The following is a 14,212-nucleotide window of genomic DNA, read 5'->3' as shown; positions in this document are numbered from 1 at the left end:
AATATAAAAAGCAATGATTCTTCTTCCTGATAACCATAAACAAATAAATACTCTCAGCAGCTGGCCTTTTTTCTTCACATCGCCATCTTACAATCAGGTTGGCTTTCCAAGTTACTAGGGAAAAACGCTTTGTTTTACTGATGGCGCGTTCCAAAGAGGAGAACACAAAGAAGCAGGAGACATTATTGCTCTATTTTTACTAATGATGCTCTTCATTCTGAAGAGAAGAGAATCTGAGTCTTTCTCTTTATAATTTCAAAGAATAAAGCATAAATATCCATGCCAGCCACGCCAATGGGGCAACATGCATCAAGTCACCATTTTCCACGCCCTACACTTACCCACCCACACACTCTGGGGCCCAGTACGTTCTACAGATCAGGCAAGCAGAGTTGTAAATATTTCCATACACAAAGCCTGCTTTTTCCAAAGACAGGCATGGCTTAGCATGCCGTTTCTTTCTTTAGAACTTTCAGGAGCAATTATGACCTGAGGACATAAGGATGGTAAAGCAAAGGTATGTGCCTATAACAAGCATTTCATTGAAACTAGCAGCAAGATGTGTGGGTTCATGGGATGGATAACCACAGACTATAGATTGATAACTTGTAGTGATAAGTATAAAAACTCACAAAGTAAGGCCATGTCATGCTGGTTACTTGCCCAGTTCAGGACTACAAGAATAAACAGGATCTTTTCCCACCCAAAGTGAATGGATATTACACAGGACAATACGAGTATGCAACAAGAGGCAGTGGTAGGTACAAGCCTCACAATCCCGGGTGCCAAGCATTTTTTTCCAGTAGGTGCCTGCGCTTCTGTAACATAAACGTAATTTGAGAAAGGGGCCGTTGCACTTTCCTGTCTCTTTCTAACAAAGTAGTAATTGTTAACAATTGAAGAATCATCACTCCTCTCTTGGCAGTTGGCCAGCTCAGCAAGAGACAGTATCAATTTTCAGATGGTATCTTTCTTAGTGGTCCACTTCTCAATCCATTTCAGAAAGAGAGTTCCCGGGTCCTCTTTAAGGCAAATGAACCTCCTTTGGGGATCTTAGAAGAAGTGTCCCCTGCTTCCCCCAAACTGAAAGCCAGGTTACTTCCTCCCCCACTTCCAACTAGGTTGTTCTTCTATGCTTGAGTTTTGTGTCTGAATGTAGAAACGGTTACTAAATGAAATGAAAGAGGCCTCAGGACAGGAAAGCATGAAATTTCAATGGCCGCCCGCCAGGCGATTTTGCCACGGAGAGGGACCCACATCCTTCTTGTGTGGCTGCAGCCAGATTAAGGCTAGCACCACACACACTGTAAAAACACCACTTGTACAACCCAGCCTATCATGGAGTGTTGTGACCAGTTGCTTAGAACTTGAGGATAGAAACCTAATTGATGGAGATTTTTTTTTTTTTCCTGGGCTCCTTGCACTGCACAGTAAAGACATTCTCTGTGTTGATGTTCTAAGAATGTACAAGTTGGGTATGGTACGGTTAAGTCAGTATGGCTATGGAGGAGATGAGAACGAGGCTTGGCAGGAGGAAGCTGATTATACTCAGGGTCCCAGAGAGAAGGTCACTGCATGCCACACAGGGTCACAGGGGAAAACACGAGTGTGGTCAGGAGACAGAAGACAGGAGTGAGGAGAAAGTCTAGGCCACAGCCCTACTTGGGATTTCTCTGGTAAAGGCAAGGCAGAGCAGGGCAAACAGCTTAAGGCTGGCTAGTTTTAAAAATTCTGGGGGTGCCTGGGTGGCTCAGTTGGTTGAGCGTCTGAGTTTTGGCTCAGGTCGTGATCTCATGGTTCGTGGGTTCGAGCCCCGCATAGGGCTCTGTGCCGACAGCTCCGCGCCTGGAGCCTGCTTTGGACTCTGTCTCCCTCTCTCTCTGCCCCTCCCCCACCCATGTGCTTTCTTGCTCTCACTCTCAAAAATAAATAAACATTAAAAAATTTTTAAAAAATTCTGGTGGGCTATGGGCTACAGCAGTGGTCTCTGTTTGCCTGGTACCTGGCCCTTGAGTGATCTGGGGAAATGCGGGTTTTCCATGTGAGAGTTAGATAAGGAGGCAATTGGGGATATAAATTGGGGACTGGTTAGCCTCTATCTGAAAGGCATCCTCGTGGGCAAGTTGTTACGATCTCTAGGAATTAGCTAGCCCTGGGAGGGGCAGTCTCTCCGACTCAGTAAGGTCCCGGATGTCAAAGCATCAAGAATACAGAAAACATAGTTAACTGGCTCTGCGCTGAAGAGATGTCAAACAGACAATACAGAATCTAACAAGGTGTAAGATAATGTGTATATTTAAATATGACCCTTGCCTGGGGCAGCATAGTGGGGGTCTTAGAAAATCCGAGTCCCCGGTATGCTTAGTGCAGCTCCCTCATTTTTAGATTAGGACAGCTGATGTTTTCTGTCTTAGGTAACATGCTGTGCAAACACTCATCTCAGCCACTGGCCTCCTGGACCCCATATGTGAAGAGGCTGTAGGATGGGCTCATGATAGCATCCATTCTGCGACTACAGTTGAAGGAACCTCTGCTGGAGCAGTGAGCCTGCCTCAACTGCATTCACGTCAAGGAGAAAGCAAGCAGCCAAGTGATGGGCGCTGGGCGCTAGGGTTCTGCCTCCTCACTCTGTGAACCACCCATTTCTCTCGTTCAGGGGGAGGCAGCACATCACCATCTGCCACCTACCACCTGCCAGGCTGGTGGGCCTGCCTATGGAGCCTCCCCATGGCAGGCTGGGATGCTGAGGCCTCCCGACCCACTCCACCCACTCTGTACTGAAGCCATGGACACTTGGCATGAGGTCTTACTGCCTCGGCTAATCACAAAGGACGGCATTACCTTCCCTAGCTTATGTGCTGCTCAGGCTCAGCAGGGCTGTGTTTGCAAGAGATTTAAGTGTTGAGAGATGGGCTCTTTCCCAAGGCTTCTCTGCTGATGGTCCTATTTTGCCATGTAATGTTCTGGGTGGACTGTAAGGGATACTAATGAAATAGGTTCAAGGAAAGTGATATTACAACCGCGGCAGGTCCAAGTCTCACAGCCCTGGAAGCCGATGGGACATTAGTACTTCTTGGCAGGCCATCGGTTTAGTTTGGAGCTTGATGTCGCATTCATTCTTCTGGCTGCCAGTCTCCTCAAGGAAATATTGACCTTCCTGCTTTAGTTTTCTATATTTCATTAGTTGTGCATCATTGGATATCAGAATTAGAGGACCATTGGCCAAGTATTACCAATAGAACTCTAGCTGTTTTCAGTTTTTCTGGTACATTTTGGTAGATGACCAAGCCATGGATTTGGTGTTCCCTTCTCTCTCCTCATTCCTTTTTGGAAAGAGTTTAGATGGGCTGGGGAAAGATATTTGAAGCTTTCTGATCCAATGTAAATGAATCCTGTGGTGGGTAAATAATTTTCCTCCCTCCTTTGCTCTCCTGGGGTATTTTGATGAATAATGCTTCTCAAATAAGCTTATAAGTATTCCTCCAGAGGTAAGAAGGGTATTAAGCTCATAGCAGGTGTGCCATTAATGCTTTAGTGTGTAGGGTAGAGCAAAGAGGAAAGGAATCATCAAAACCTTGTGGTTTCAGAGAATTTTCTGGAAAGTCTTAAAGGCCACAGCTGGGAACAAAATACTGTGGGGCAGTGCTGGTGAAGTGTGGGTACAGCCTCACAAGATCAAGTCAGACCACCCTTTCAATGTCAGATTTCTACAGATGGGTGGTAGGCTGGGATTTACAGTTTGCTTTGTGGCCAATTATAGCATATGCTTATCTTAACTCAGACAAACAGCATAATTAATTACTCAACCTCACCAAAAAAAATTATTTTTTAATTTTCTTCCTTCCTGCCTCCCATTATTTGAAAGTCCAGTTCACAAACTACACAACTCTAGTGTAAAAGCCTTCTTTAAAATAATAAATCTCTTTAAGAACATTCTCTTTAGAGGCTTTTGCGACTTGAACTTCAAATATCATTCTCTTCAGTGTATTCTGTTACACTTTACCTGTGATAACTCTATTATAGCTTTAGTTTTCTTTCTTTGACTGGCCTCAATGTCCCCATATTTTTAAACAAAAGCCTCCACAATAGTGAGGAAATTTCTTACTGCCACAGCGCCACCTACTGGCAGGCTATTACAGAAGCAAGCTAGGAGTAGCCTAACTGACACAGTTTGGAGACTCCCCCTGAGCTCTGGTTTTATAAAATGTCAATTTCCTTGTCATTTGGAGAAACTATCACTTCTCTTGATAGCTATTAAGTCTCTTGCTGTGGCATAAAGTCAGCAAGTTATAATAAAAAAAAATATGCTCTTATTCTTACTGTTACCTTAAATTGGCCCTGACTTCACCGACTTTGATTTTCTCTGTCCTATAACTGTAGCAAGGGCTCCAGATTGTGTGGGCAAGGGTTTGGATCTGGCGAAAATAACTTGGGGAGCTTCCAAAGGTCCTGAAAAATGTAAAAAAAAAAAATCCCTACTTAACACTTTATTTGATCTTGGTGAAAGGACAAGAGGTCAAATCTAAAACTAGGCTTTAGAGAGGACAACAGCTGGAGAGAAGACCAGCAAAGGACACCAGGCCTGGAAAACGGCCCAGTACCTAGTATTAGGTGGCAGGCAGCAGAAGGAACCAAAGAAGGAAAGGGAAGGCTGAGAAATACATTGAACATAAAGAAAGGAGAAAACAGCTATGTGTATTTCAAAAAAATAAATTAAAACAAAACAAAACTAGGTTTTAGGGGATCATCGTTTGCCCAGACGCTGATACTCCACCATTTCCTGCCAAACACCAAATCTGTGCCCCTTGCTTTCTAACGCCCTAGGAGTGGGTAATAAACCCAAATTCTTATCCCTCTGGCTCCGGGGAGAGAAGAACGTTTTGGGAGTAACAAAGGATGTGAGACACCAGGGAAAGCATCTTAAGAGCTTTGTTCATTTTCACTATTAACTTATTATATTCCAGATCCACCTGGGATCTATAACAGCTATATAACACTTGGTGAAAAGGATACGAATCAGAGGTCATTCTGCTGAAAATTGCCCAGCAAATAATTTGGCTTGAAAGTTAAAGTGGCTTCTAGGTCCTTAGAGTTTAAGCTCCATTGGGATTATTTTCTATTAAAGTAAGTTCCTTAGTCTTGTATTACAGGGAGACAGGGAGGTGGGCAGGCAGAGTCACACTGATGTGCTGCCCCATCCCCATGCAAAGAAAGAGGATAAAGCTAAAATGTATTTTATCAAGGCCCCAAATAACAAATATTTAACAAGGACATTGTTTCTTCTTGTAAAGGAAATCCAGCATTGGTGTTCAAAGGCTGGTCAGAATCTTTCCATCAACTACAGATCAATAAGAGCTTTTTAAACAAAACAAAACAAAACAAAACAAAACAAAACAAACTGGGGCAGGGGGCAGGTAGAGGGTGGGCTCCAGTACAGAAAAGGTGGAGGCTGAAGTTAGGGCGAGGGCTGAGGGCCGCTGGTGTGGCTTCAGACCCTACAAGAATGATAGTTTATGATATCAAGTCAGCATGAAAGAAATGCCAGTTATCTATTCCGGTGCTCTCTGCTATTTTAGTTCCCCATCACCACTTTAAAACTCCAGAATGCCATGGTTATAAAGAACGAAGGCCAATGGCTTTGGCTTTGAGCCAAAGGCCCTCACTCTAGCTTCCCTCTCAAATTTCCAAATTTGCTGACTCTACGTCTTCTCTTCCATAGCAGACTCGGAACACACAGCCTGAAGTAGGGAAGTCAAGGAAAAAGTAACATTCATGGAACATTCCAGGTCTTCTGCTAGCAGCTTTTGTGTCCGCTACCTCATTCAACATTCACACTTAGAAGAATGTCACTAGGTCACCATCAGTGGGGAAGGATTCTGAGTTGTTTTTCAATGGTGCTCTGGGATGAACCAGTATCTCATTCAGGCGCCTGAGGAACAAAGTCATACAGCTTTAAGGCCTGGTTGGCCAGACCTGCAGACGGGTCAAGGGGCCATGAAACAGACTTTTGCTATATTCGCAGACTCAGTAATACCATGTTTAACCAACTGAGTTAACTGGACCATACAGGGGCTAAATACCTTTCAAAGTCAGCTTAGTGATTACTAGAGAGGCACAAACTTCCTACCTCTGAGAGTCATATGACTGACTTATTAGGGGGCTGTTCCCCCTTCTTCTGGGCTTAAAGAGAAGCTTTAATAGCTGCCCAACCTTCTCCTTTTTACAGGACACCCTTCTAAACCCCTAGAATAACACTTTTAAATCTACATGTCATACAGAAAAACACATGATTTGTAGCTGAAACACTGAAGTGCCAGGTAGTTACTTACTAGCTGTACGAGTAACTCTAATGGGGTTGGTTACCATTACACTGCTCAGGCAAAATGTTTATTGGGAAGTGTGGAAAACGCCTGAGACTCATATACCAAGTTGATCAGTGTTTCTTTAACTGAGGATAGCGGACATCAGCAAAGTCACAGACTAGAAACAAATTCAAGGCACTTTAGAGGTCCAGAGTCAATGGAGATAAAAGCAGTAAACAGCAGGCTACCTAAACAAGGTGAAAACAATAATGCCCTTGTCTTAAGGCAGATGCAGGGGGAAAAGGTAGATATTAGAACCCAGGGAGATACACAACTTTCCTCACTGCTCTGTGGTTTTATGCTGATACTGAATTCATTACAACTGTTAGAAAATCTCTAACACATAACTTCAAGAGTCAATAAATATTACTTAGTGATCAAGATGCTGAGAGTATGACCCATCTGGCCCCTCAAATCTCCAACATCCCCCACCAGAGCACATGGAGAGAGCTCAGCTTTATACTTAATACATCAGTCAGACCTGCAAATGTAGTAGACAGATTTCCGGGATCTCCTAGGCTTTATAAACCTTTCCAGCTGTAGCCGGATAATCTATTCACCTGTATATAGTGCACAGTTCTCCCGGCCACCCACTTCCCAGGCCGTAACACCTTCAGGGGGAGATTTTAGTTCCTTAAAAATAACTACCATATTCTAGTAATTCTTTTTGGGGGAGGGGAGAGGCAAGCAGATACCTATCAACCGTTTCTTTCTTTCTTTTTTTTTTAACCTATCAACCGTTTCTTGAATTTGGGTTCTAAAATATTAAGCAGAGAACAAAATCTCTATACTCTTACATTAATAACTGATGTGGGTGTGGTTATAGAGCTTTCCTCTATCTATGGCTTCCTTTAATCCCACAGTAAGCCTGAGGTATGTGTAATTCTCCCTGTGACGCAGTCTAACCAGGCGATCTTGTAATCATGCATTATGTCACACACACACCCTTCGCACCCTGGCTCTGGACTCCCTGATGGCTCCTTATTGCACCCAGGACCGAGTTCCCTCCATGGCTCACATATCGGTCCTGCTACTTCTATGACCTCTTTCTTGCTGCTCCCTGCCCGTGCCCTAGTCCCCAGCCACAGTGACACCCGAGGGCTCCCGGAACACGATGCATTTTCACCCTGCTACCCCGCCACCCCCGACTGTGCGCGTATCACTCCCTCTTCCTGGAACTCCTTCAGCCCCACACCTCCCCTCTCCCGGCAGAGTTGTCAACATTCAATGCTCCGCCTGGATGTTTCTTCCTCCAGAAAGCCCTCTCTAATCCCTGAAGAGCCCAGGACAGTTAGCTCCAGTTCAAATACGGCCCCACCATTTACTAGCTGTGAGATATTAGATATGTTTCATCATCTGTGCCTTTATTTCTTCAGCTGTGAAATAGGGAGCAAAGTTCCCATTCTATGCCTGTTTTGTGAACAAATGAGTTATTCCATGTAAATAAAGCATTTAGAACACAGTGGGTGTCCAGCCAACTGTCTATGGTTATTCTCTGTTCTCTGCATCCTTACCTAGTTCCTGATATTTACCCCCCCCACCCCCCGCTCCCTGCTCACTCTCCTCTTTTCCTAAGTCTGTAAGTTCCCCGACAGGAGGGACTGCCTGGTCCACTCTTTAGGTCTCTTAGCTGACCTCTCACTTTCTCCACAGTAGGTACCCAATAATTTAAGTACTTGTTGAATTGACTCCACGTGTTTTTCTTTTAATTTTCTGATTACCTGTCAGCATATTCTTATGAATTAGTACGTACAGAACCTATTCCTGGACCAATGTTGCCTGACTTAGATGTGGGTACCTACAGAGAAGCTTTAAAACGACCTCAGGAAGCACCTGGCAACAGATCAATAGGCCATTACATTAGCATGACAGGGACTGTGATCAAAGGCCAGAGCTCCACTGTGCTGAAAAGTTAGGGAGAGACACTACCGGTGGGAATACTATATCAACAGTGAAACACCGGTCAAATACAGGCATATTTGCTAAATGCTGCAAATCTGATAGCATTCTCCCAGACCAAGAAACGTCATCTACCCCAAACTAGTACTGGAGAACCATTCCATCCTAAAGTGCTCATTTGCTAGTGCTTCAAAAGCCAGGAGGCTTCTTCCTTCTTTGAACTTCAGGTTTCTTCAGAGACGGAAGAGAGAATACACCCAGCACAGCACCCTCCCTGTTGTCCCGACCGCGGAAGAGCTGGCGTGCCTACTGACCTGCGGAGCTGGTGATGGGCACAAAGGCTGCAGAGTTAAGGCTGCTCTGGAGTCCATTCAGCTGCCCTTCTGTGGATCCTCTGAAACATAAGCAGCTTGGTTAGATCAGCACATAGAAAGGTGAGATCAATTGCAGGCCCTCCAATAGCTTTGCCTCTTGCTCTTGCTTCTTTCCCTGCTTCTTTCAAGACTTGGTGCAAATGTCATCTTAGGAAGGGCTCCTGTGACCAACTATCCCTTCTGAAATATTACGTATATTAAAATGTGTTGTCTGTCTCTCTCCACTGGAATGTAGTTTCAAGAAAGCACAGGCTTTGACCACTGCTGTGTCTCCGGTGCTTAGAACCGTGCCTGGCAGTGAATAAGCGCTCAACAAATATTTCTTTACTGAATGAATAAATGAAGTTCCCAGTATTGACTTGGATAAATGATAAGTAAAGGCATTTTTTAAAAACCAAAATTCATGTAGACCAGCGGTTCTTAACTGAGGTAGAAAGGAGGGACAGATTTTGTGCCCACCCCCACCCTTACACAAGGGCCATTTGGCAATGTTGACACATTTGTGGTTGGCACAACGGTGAGGTCTACTGGCATCTGGTGGGTAGAGGCCAGGAATGATGCTAAATATCTCCGAAAGTGCACTGGAAGGTACCCCCAAAGAATTTTGCAGCCCAAGATGTCAATAGTGCCAAATGTGAGGGGTGCCTGGGTGGCTCCGTTGGTTAAGCGTCCGACTCTTGATTTCGGTTCAGGTCATTATCTCATGGTTCGTGAGTTCAAGCCCCACATCGGGCTCCATGCTGACAGTGTGGAGCCTGCTTGGGATTCTCTGTCTCTCTCTCTCTCAAAATAAATAAACTTATATAAAAAAATAGGGCTAAAGTTGAGAAACGGTTATACAGAAGCACCTCCCTTCATGCCAACTTTGAGAAGAGACAGGACAGAGTATATTGGAGGTTTTGGGCACAGGTTCCCCAGCCACATGTCTTCGAAATTCTATGATTCACTTGATGCCCTATAGGCCATGCCGGATCTCCCTAGTACAGGCTCTTACAGCTCTGTAATTCTCTCATTGCATTTACCAAAATTATAATTACGGGATTGTGTAACTGGTTGCTTCATATCGGTCTGTCATCCTTGCTAAAACTAAACTCCATAAAGGCAGAGATTGTATCAGCTCATTCACTGTTGTATCCATAGCTGCTAATATTGCACTTTGTACACATTAGGTATCTAATAATTATTTTAAAAAATGATCTGATCCATTATCCCATAAATGCAAATTACCTGTTGAACCCAGTTACCTTGATTTTAGTTGATGTGTAAAAATTTTACTTTTGAAGTTTAAAATTTTTTTTAATAATCTCTTCTTTATTTCTTGAACAGCAATCAATCTAACCTTTAGAACCCTTCTAGCACTATTTTTCCATTTATTCATCCACGCAAAAGATACTTATTAAGTATTCCATGCTTGGTACTAGTCAGGAGGTAGACATTAGGCAAATAGATAAGGTACAAACTATGTGATAAATGCTACGGAGAAAAAGCACAAAGTGTTTTAAGAGAATGAAACAAGGGAACCTCATTGAGATGGTGACGAGGGTGGTCAAGAACGGTCTTTCTGAAACTGTTGTATTTCAGCAAAGTGATGACGTTATGAGAGGTAGGTATTGGCCAAGAGCAGGGAGCAGGAAAGAGCTTTTCATGGAGAATAGAATATACGTGTAAGGATCCTGAGGCAGAAAGGGGTTTAGAACGTCCGAGGGGCTTTTAAAGACCAGCAAGATGGATGGGTGGTCAAGCAGTGCTGGGTTTGCCAAATGTCCTTGACAGGAACCACCTGGGGTCCCTTGTTAATCATACAGCCCTCTAGGCCCTTCCCTTGGAGATTCTGACTCAGTGGGTCTGGGATAAAGGGGGAGAACCTAGGCTTTTTATAGTTCCCAGGGGTCCAGATGATTTGTATTAAAAGAGAAGTGAGGAAGATGTGGATTAGTGGGTACAGGGGAAGGTGATGCAAAGAGCACTTGGAGACTCTGGCAGATGCTTACGTGCCCATGGGGTCCCCACACCCCCCCATGGAGAGCACACCCCAGCAGTGATGCAAGGATCACTCTGTCTTGGACTGCTTCCCCTCCAGCCAGCTGTGGTGTGGGCCCCGCCTACTCCTTTCCACTTTCATTGGAGGACAAGGGAGCCACAGAGACAAAAGGGAGAGAAAGGAACAGAGGGAATTCTCGTTTGTCCCACAGGCCTTGGCCTTGCAAAGCTACATCGGGAATGCTTATCCGTTTTATTTCAGCCCTTTAGAGACCTGAAGAACTACTCAAAGCATCTGTAGCTAATATGAGCTCTTCAAGGTCCAAGTGAAAAATGAAAAGTTCTAGAGCCCAGGATGGGCTCTTTCCTCTATAAAAGTTAAAAACCCTTAGGGCCATTTGCCTGTGTTAGGGGGCAGCTGTGTCAAGAAAAGCCACGAAGCTGGTCTCAGTATCACGGAGGAACGGCTGAGTGTTAACAGTAAGAGGGAAGCAGGTGGCCAAAATACCAGAGTCGGTAGAAGAAACAAAAGCAGCAAACAGAGAGCTACCTGAGGGAAGAGCAGAGTCCCTGGGTATTTAGAACTAGTGAGTTCTGGATCTTCAAACTCCTTCTCCTCTCCTCTCTGGAATTCTTTTTTTCTTCTACTCCCTCTCTGGAATTCTTATCCCACCCTTCACCTTCATGGGCTTTCTCCTGTTCCTCTCCCAACATGTTCTGGACTGCTGTCTGTCCCCTCTGTCCCCAGTTTCAGCCACTCTTCCACCCTCCTTTCTCCATCAACTCTCATCACAGGCCTTGGGAGCCACCACTGACTCAGACTTTGAACATTTCTAATGATCCTGCTATTTCTAGCACAGGCTCCCCATTCCCCCCGTGGTGGAGAAACGTATCCAACAGCCATTTAGGAGGAAGTTCAGAGTGAATTTTTCCGTGAAAACACTGGTACACAAAATGGTCTGAGTCTATGTTATTACTACTTCAGGCACATCGTGGGTAAATATGCTTTTTGTCGTGTAAGTGTCATTTCCCTGGGAAAATACATTCCAGCTTCTGGTCAGCCCACTCCTAAGCGAGAACTTTTGAACCACAGCTTGCCTAGGGCCTGTGTGTGAATCTGCACTTGTTGATCTGCTTCTGCAATAATCTGCAGCTTTCCTGGGAGTACCTGCATTTTAGAAACTCCTTACATAGGAAGATATGTATTCTCCTGCTTGTCTGAGTCAGTTACTGTGCGTTAACATCAAGTTACCAGGACCTACCTCATAGGATTGTTGAGGTTTAATCCTCAAGGAGATGGTGACTGAAAAGGACATCTTAGCACAGTGTCTAGTATTATATCAATGGCTAAACAAGCATCAACTTTATTAGTACTGGTAGTTTCACTTAGAAATGCTAACCATCTTTGCATTCATCATAAGCTTATCTACATACAGAAATATTAAGTCGGGTGACACAGTGACTCTAACTGAATATGGAATGTGAGTGCTAGATAGAAGAATGACCGTAACATATTCAGAACGTGGAAGTTAACAGCAATTTGCTATTAAAGTCAAAAGGTAGTTAACTGGCAGCCTACAAGACAGACATCTCACGGTCACAACTACTCTTAAACTCCCTTACGAAGAGAGGTCTCATTTGAGATTGACAAACTACCTCTCGACAAATCTAATGTACACATTTTTCAGCATCAGAATGAAACACTGTTTCTTCGACTGTGCACCAAATGAAGTGGCTGGCTTGTCACAGAACATGCCTTGAAGCATGAGAATTATACACAGCACAGTGGGGTGGTCGTCCTACGCAGGAGGCTCATGGGAAATAGACCGATGGGAGGAACAGCACGTCTCCCGGCTCTCCCCAAGGGGAACATCAAACGGAGTCGGCCGCCACTGAAATCGTACACTCTCCTTCTCTCTGAAGAGCTGAGTGTGCAAAGCTAAATGTGTGTTTGGTGCAGCTCCATTGCTTGCTGTTTTCTGATCACAGAACATATGGAATATGAAGACGTCGCTAAAAGATGAACTCAGAAAAGGGACTTCTAAAAGTATCAAGAGTTTTGTGGTGAGGAATACTGAAAAAATGGGACAAGGAAGGTGACGTTAATTTTATACTATACAGAAGTTAGAGTTTAAACCAAGGACAGTGCTGGATATGACCATGCAGTCCCACAGTGTTCCATAATTGCTCTTCTGGTAAGTGGTATAGGGTCCGGGAGACGGAAGGGCATGAGATACAGCCCAGGGATGAGAGGTTGAGGCTTCCTACAATCTCGACTGTGGTGATGGGCTTAGTTCACACCCTTCTCCACAGAATGAACTGTGTAATTATCGCCAAAGGGCAGGATTCCCAATGCCCCGAGGCACTTTAAAACCGCAGTAAGATATGTGGCCATGTGTAGTAGCATGCATAGTAGCAACGAAGAATTCTAATTAAAAGAATTCCATTAATAATGACATGCTTTGTTCAACTAAGGCAGTATCTTCCTTGGGATGTGTTCATAGCTAATACCTGAAGAGTTTCCTTAAGTGTTAAATGTACACTTTCTAACGCAGAATTCAATTCACTTGCTCCACCCCTGCCTATCCTTTTGATCTCTTGCATTTTCCTGAAGTCCAAGAAAAGGCCTAACATGGGTATTATTCCTTCTCTGAGTAAGGAAGAACAGACTTTCTGGGCCTTTCAAAGACATAGTTCGGTAACGTACTACAAATAAATAATATCTCTACAATCCAAAATAGTGCCTACACTTATCATTGAAAGAGGTTTTCTAGTACTGCTCTCTACTTGGGGAATATATGCTGATCAAACAGCTGGCTAGGAATTCCACTGGCATCAAGAGCACACCATACAGCCAGCCTATACAACATATCATCACCAGTCAAGGATGGTAACAATAAGCAAAATCCCTACTATCCATTTTGTTGGTAAGGCTTCGGACATGCTTTTTCGTGGATCTTTATTTCCTTTATTTGCGGTTTCCTCTGTTCTTTTCCCCCATTATTTTGATCAGTGGAAACTTTTCTGAAAGTGATATCCTTTCTTTAAGATCTGTTTTGTTCATTACTTCACAAGATTGACTGTGGTTTGGTGCTATATTGTTTCTCTTTGAGTTCTTTTCAAGGCTTTCCACATCTCTAACAGAGAGGTACTAGTTTTCTATTCCAATGGTTTAAGTGAAAGGTTATCTTGGATTCATGCCACCACATCGGGGATGACCTTTCTATAGAAGGAAGGAGCCACAAAAGAAAAGTGCTCAAAACTTCACAGGAAGAAGAGAGCTCAAAATGGTGACCTTGTTAGGGCTGTGGCAGAGAGGCTTGGTGGCATCTGTGAAGGTCCTGAAAAGAAACCCCACGCTTGCTCATTTTTATAAAATTCTGGTGACAATCAACTGCTTTCAGTTCCCAAAGGAGAGAAGAAATCTCAAGGCACAAGTTAGGCTAAAGAACTTAATTCCAAAAGGGACAGGTACTCTGACTCTGCTTTGGCAAATGTTTACTCATGGATGAAACATCTCACAACGTTCCTTACAACCTACATGCATGCAAGCGTATATGTGCTTCTTCCTTTTATCTGGCAGTCCACAAACATTGC

At 44.0% G+C, this 14,212-nt stretch overlaps 1 protein-coding gene across 7 annotated transcripts in view; it reads right to left on the bottom strand.

Annotated features, from left to right (window-relative positions):
- Window positions 1-14,212, bottom strand: part of TTLL5 (tubulin tyrosine ligase like 5) — a 286,366-nt gene that overhangs the window by 50,518 nt on the left and 221,636 nt on the right. For 6 of the 7 annotated variants that reach the window (XM_039232207.1, XM_039232208.1, XM_039232213.1 and 3 more), the window contains 2 exons: window positions 8,576-8,655; window positions 4,327-4,449 (listed from right to left, as the gene is read on the bottom strand). In XM_039232207.1, coding sequence (XP_039088138.1) covers window positions 4,328-4,449; window positions 8,576-8,655 — 202 coding nt within the window. In that variant the 3' untranslated portion in view covers window position 4,327. The remainder of the gene's footprint in view (window positions 1-4,326; window positions 4,450-8,575; window positions 8,656-14,212) is intronic. The other variant, XM_039232212.1, reaches the window with a different exon arrangement.

Source organism: Hyaena hyaena, unplaced genomic scaffold (assembly GCF_003009895.1).
Source record: "Hyaena hyaena isolate Hyena2069 unplaced genomic scaffold, ASM300989v1 scaffold_65, whole genome shotgun sequence".
Lineage (NCBI taxonomy): Eukaryota > Metazoa > Chordata > Mammalia > Carnivora > Hyaenidae > Hyaena > Hyaena hyaena.
This window is presented reverse-complemented; position numbering and strand designations above follow the sequence as displayed.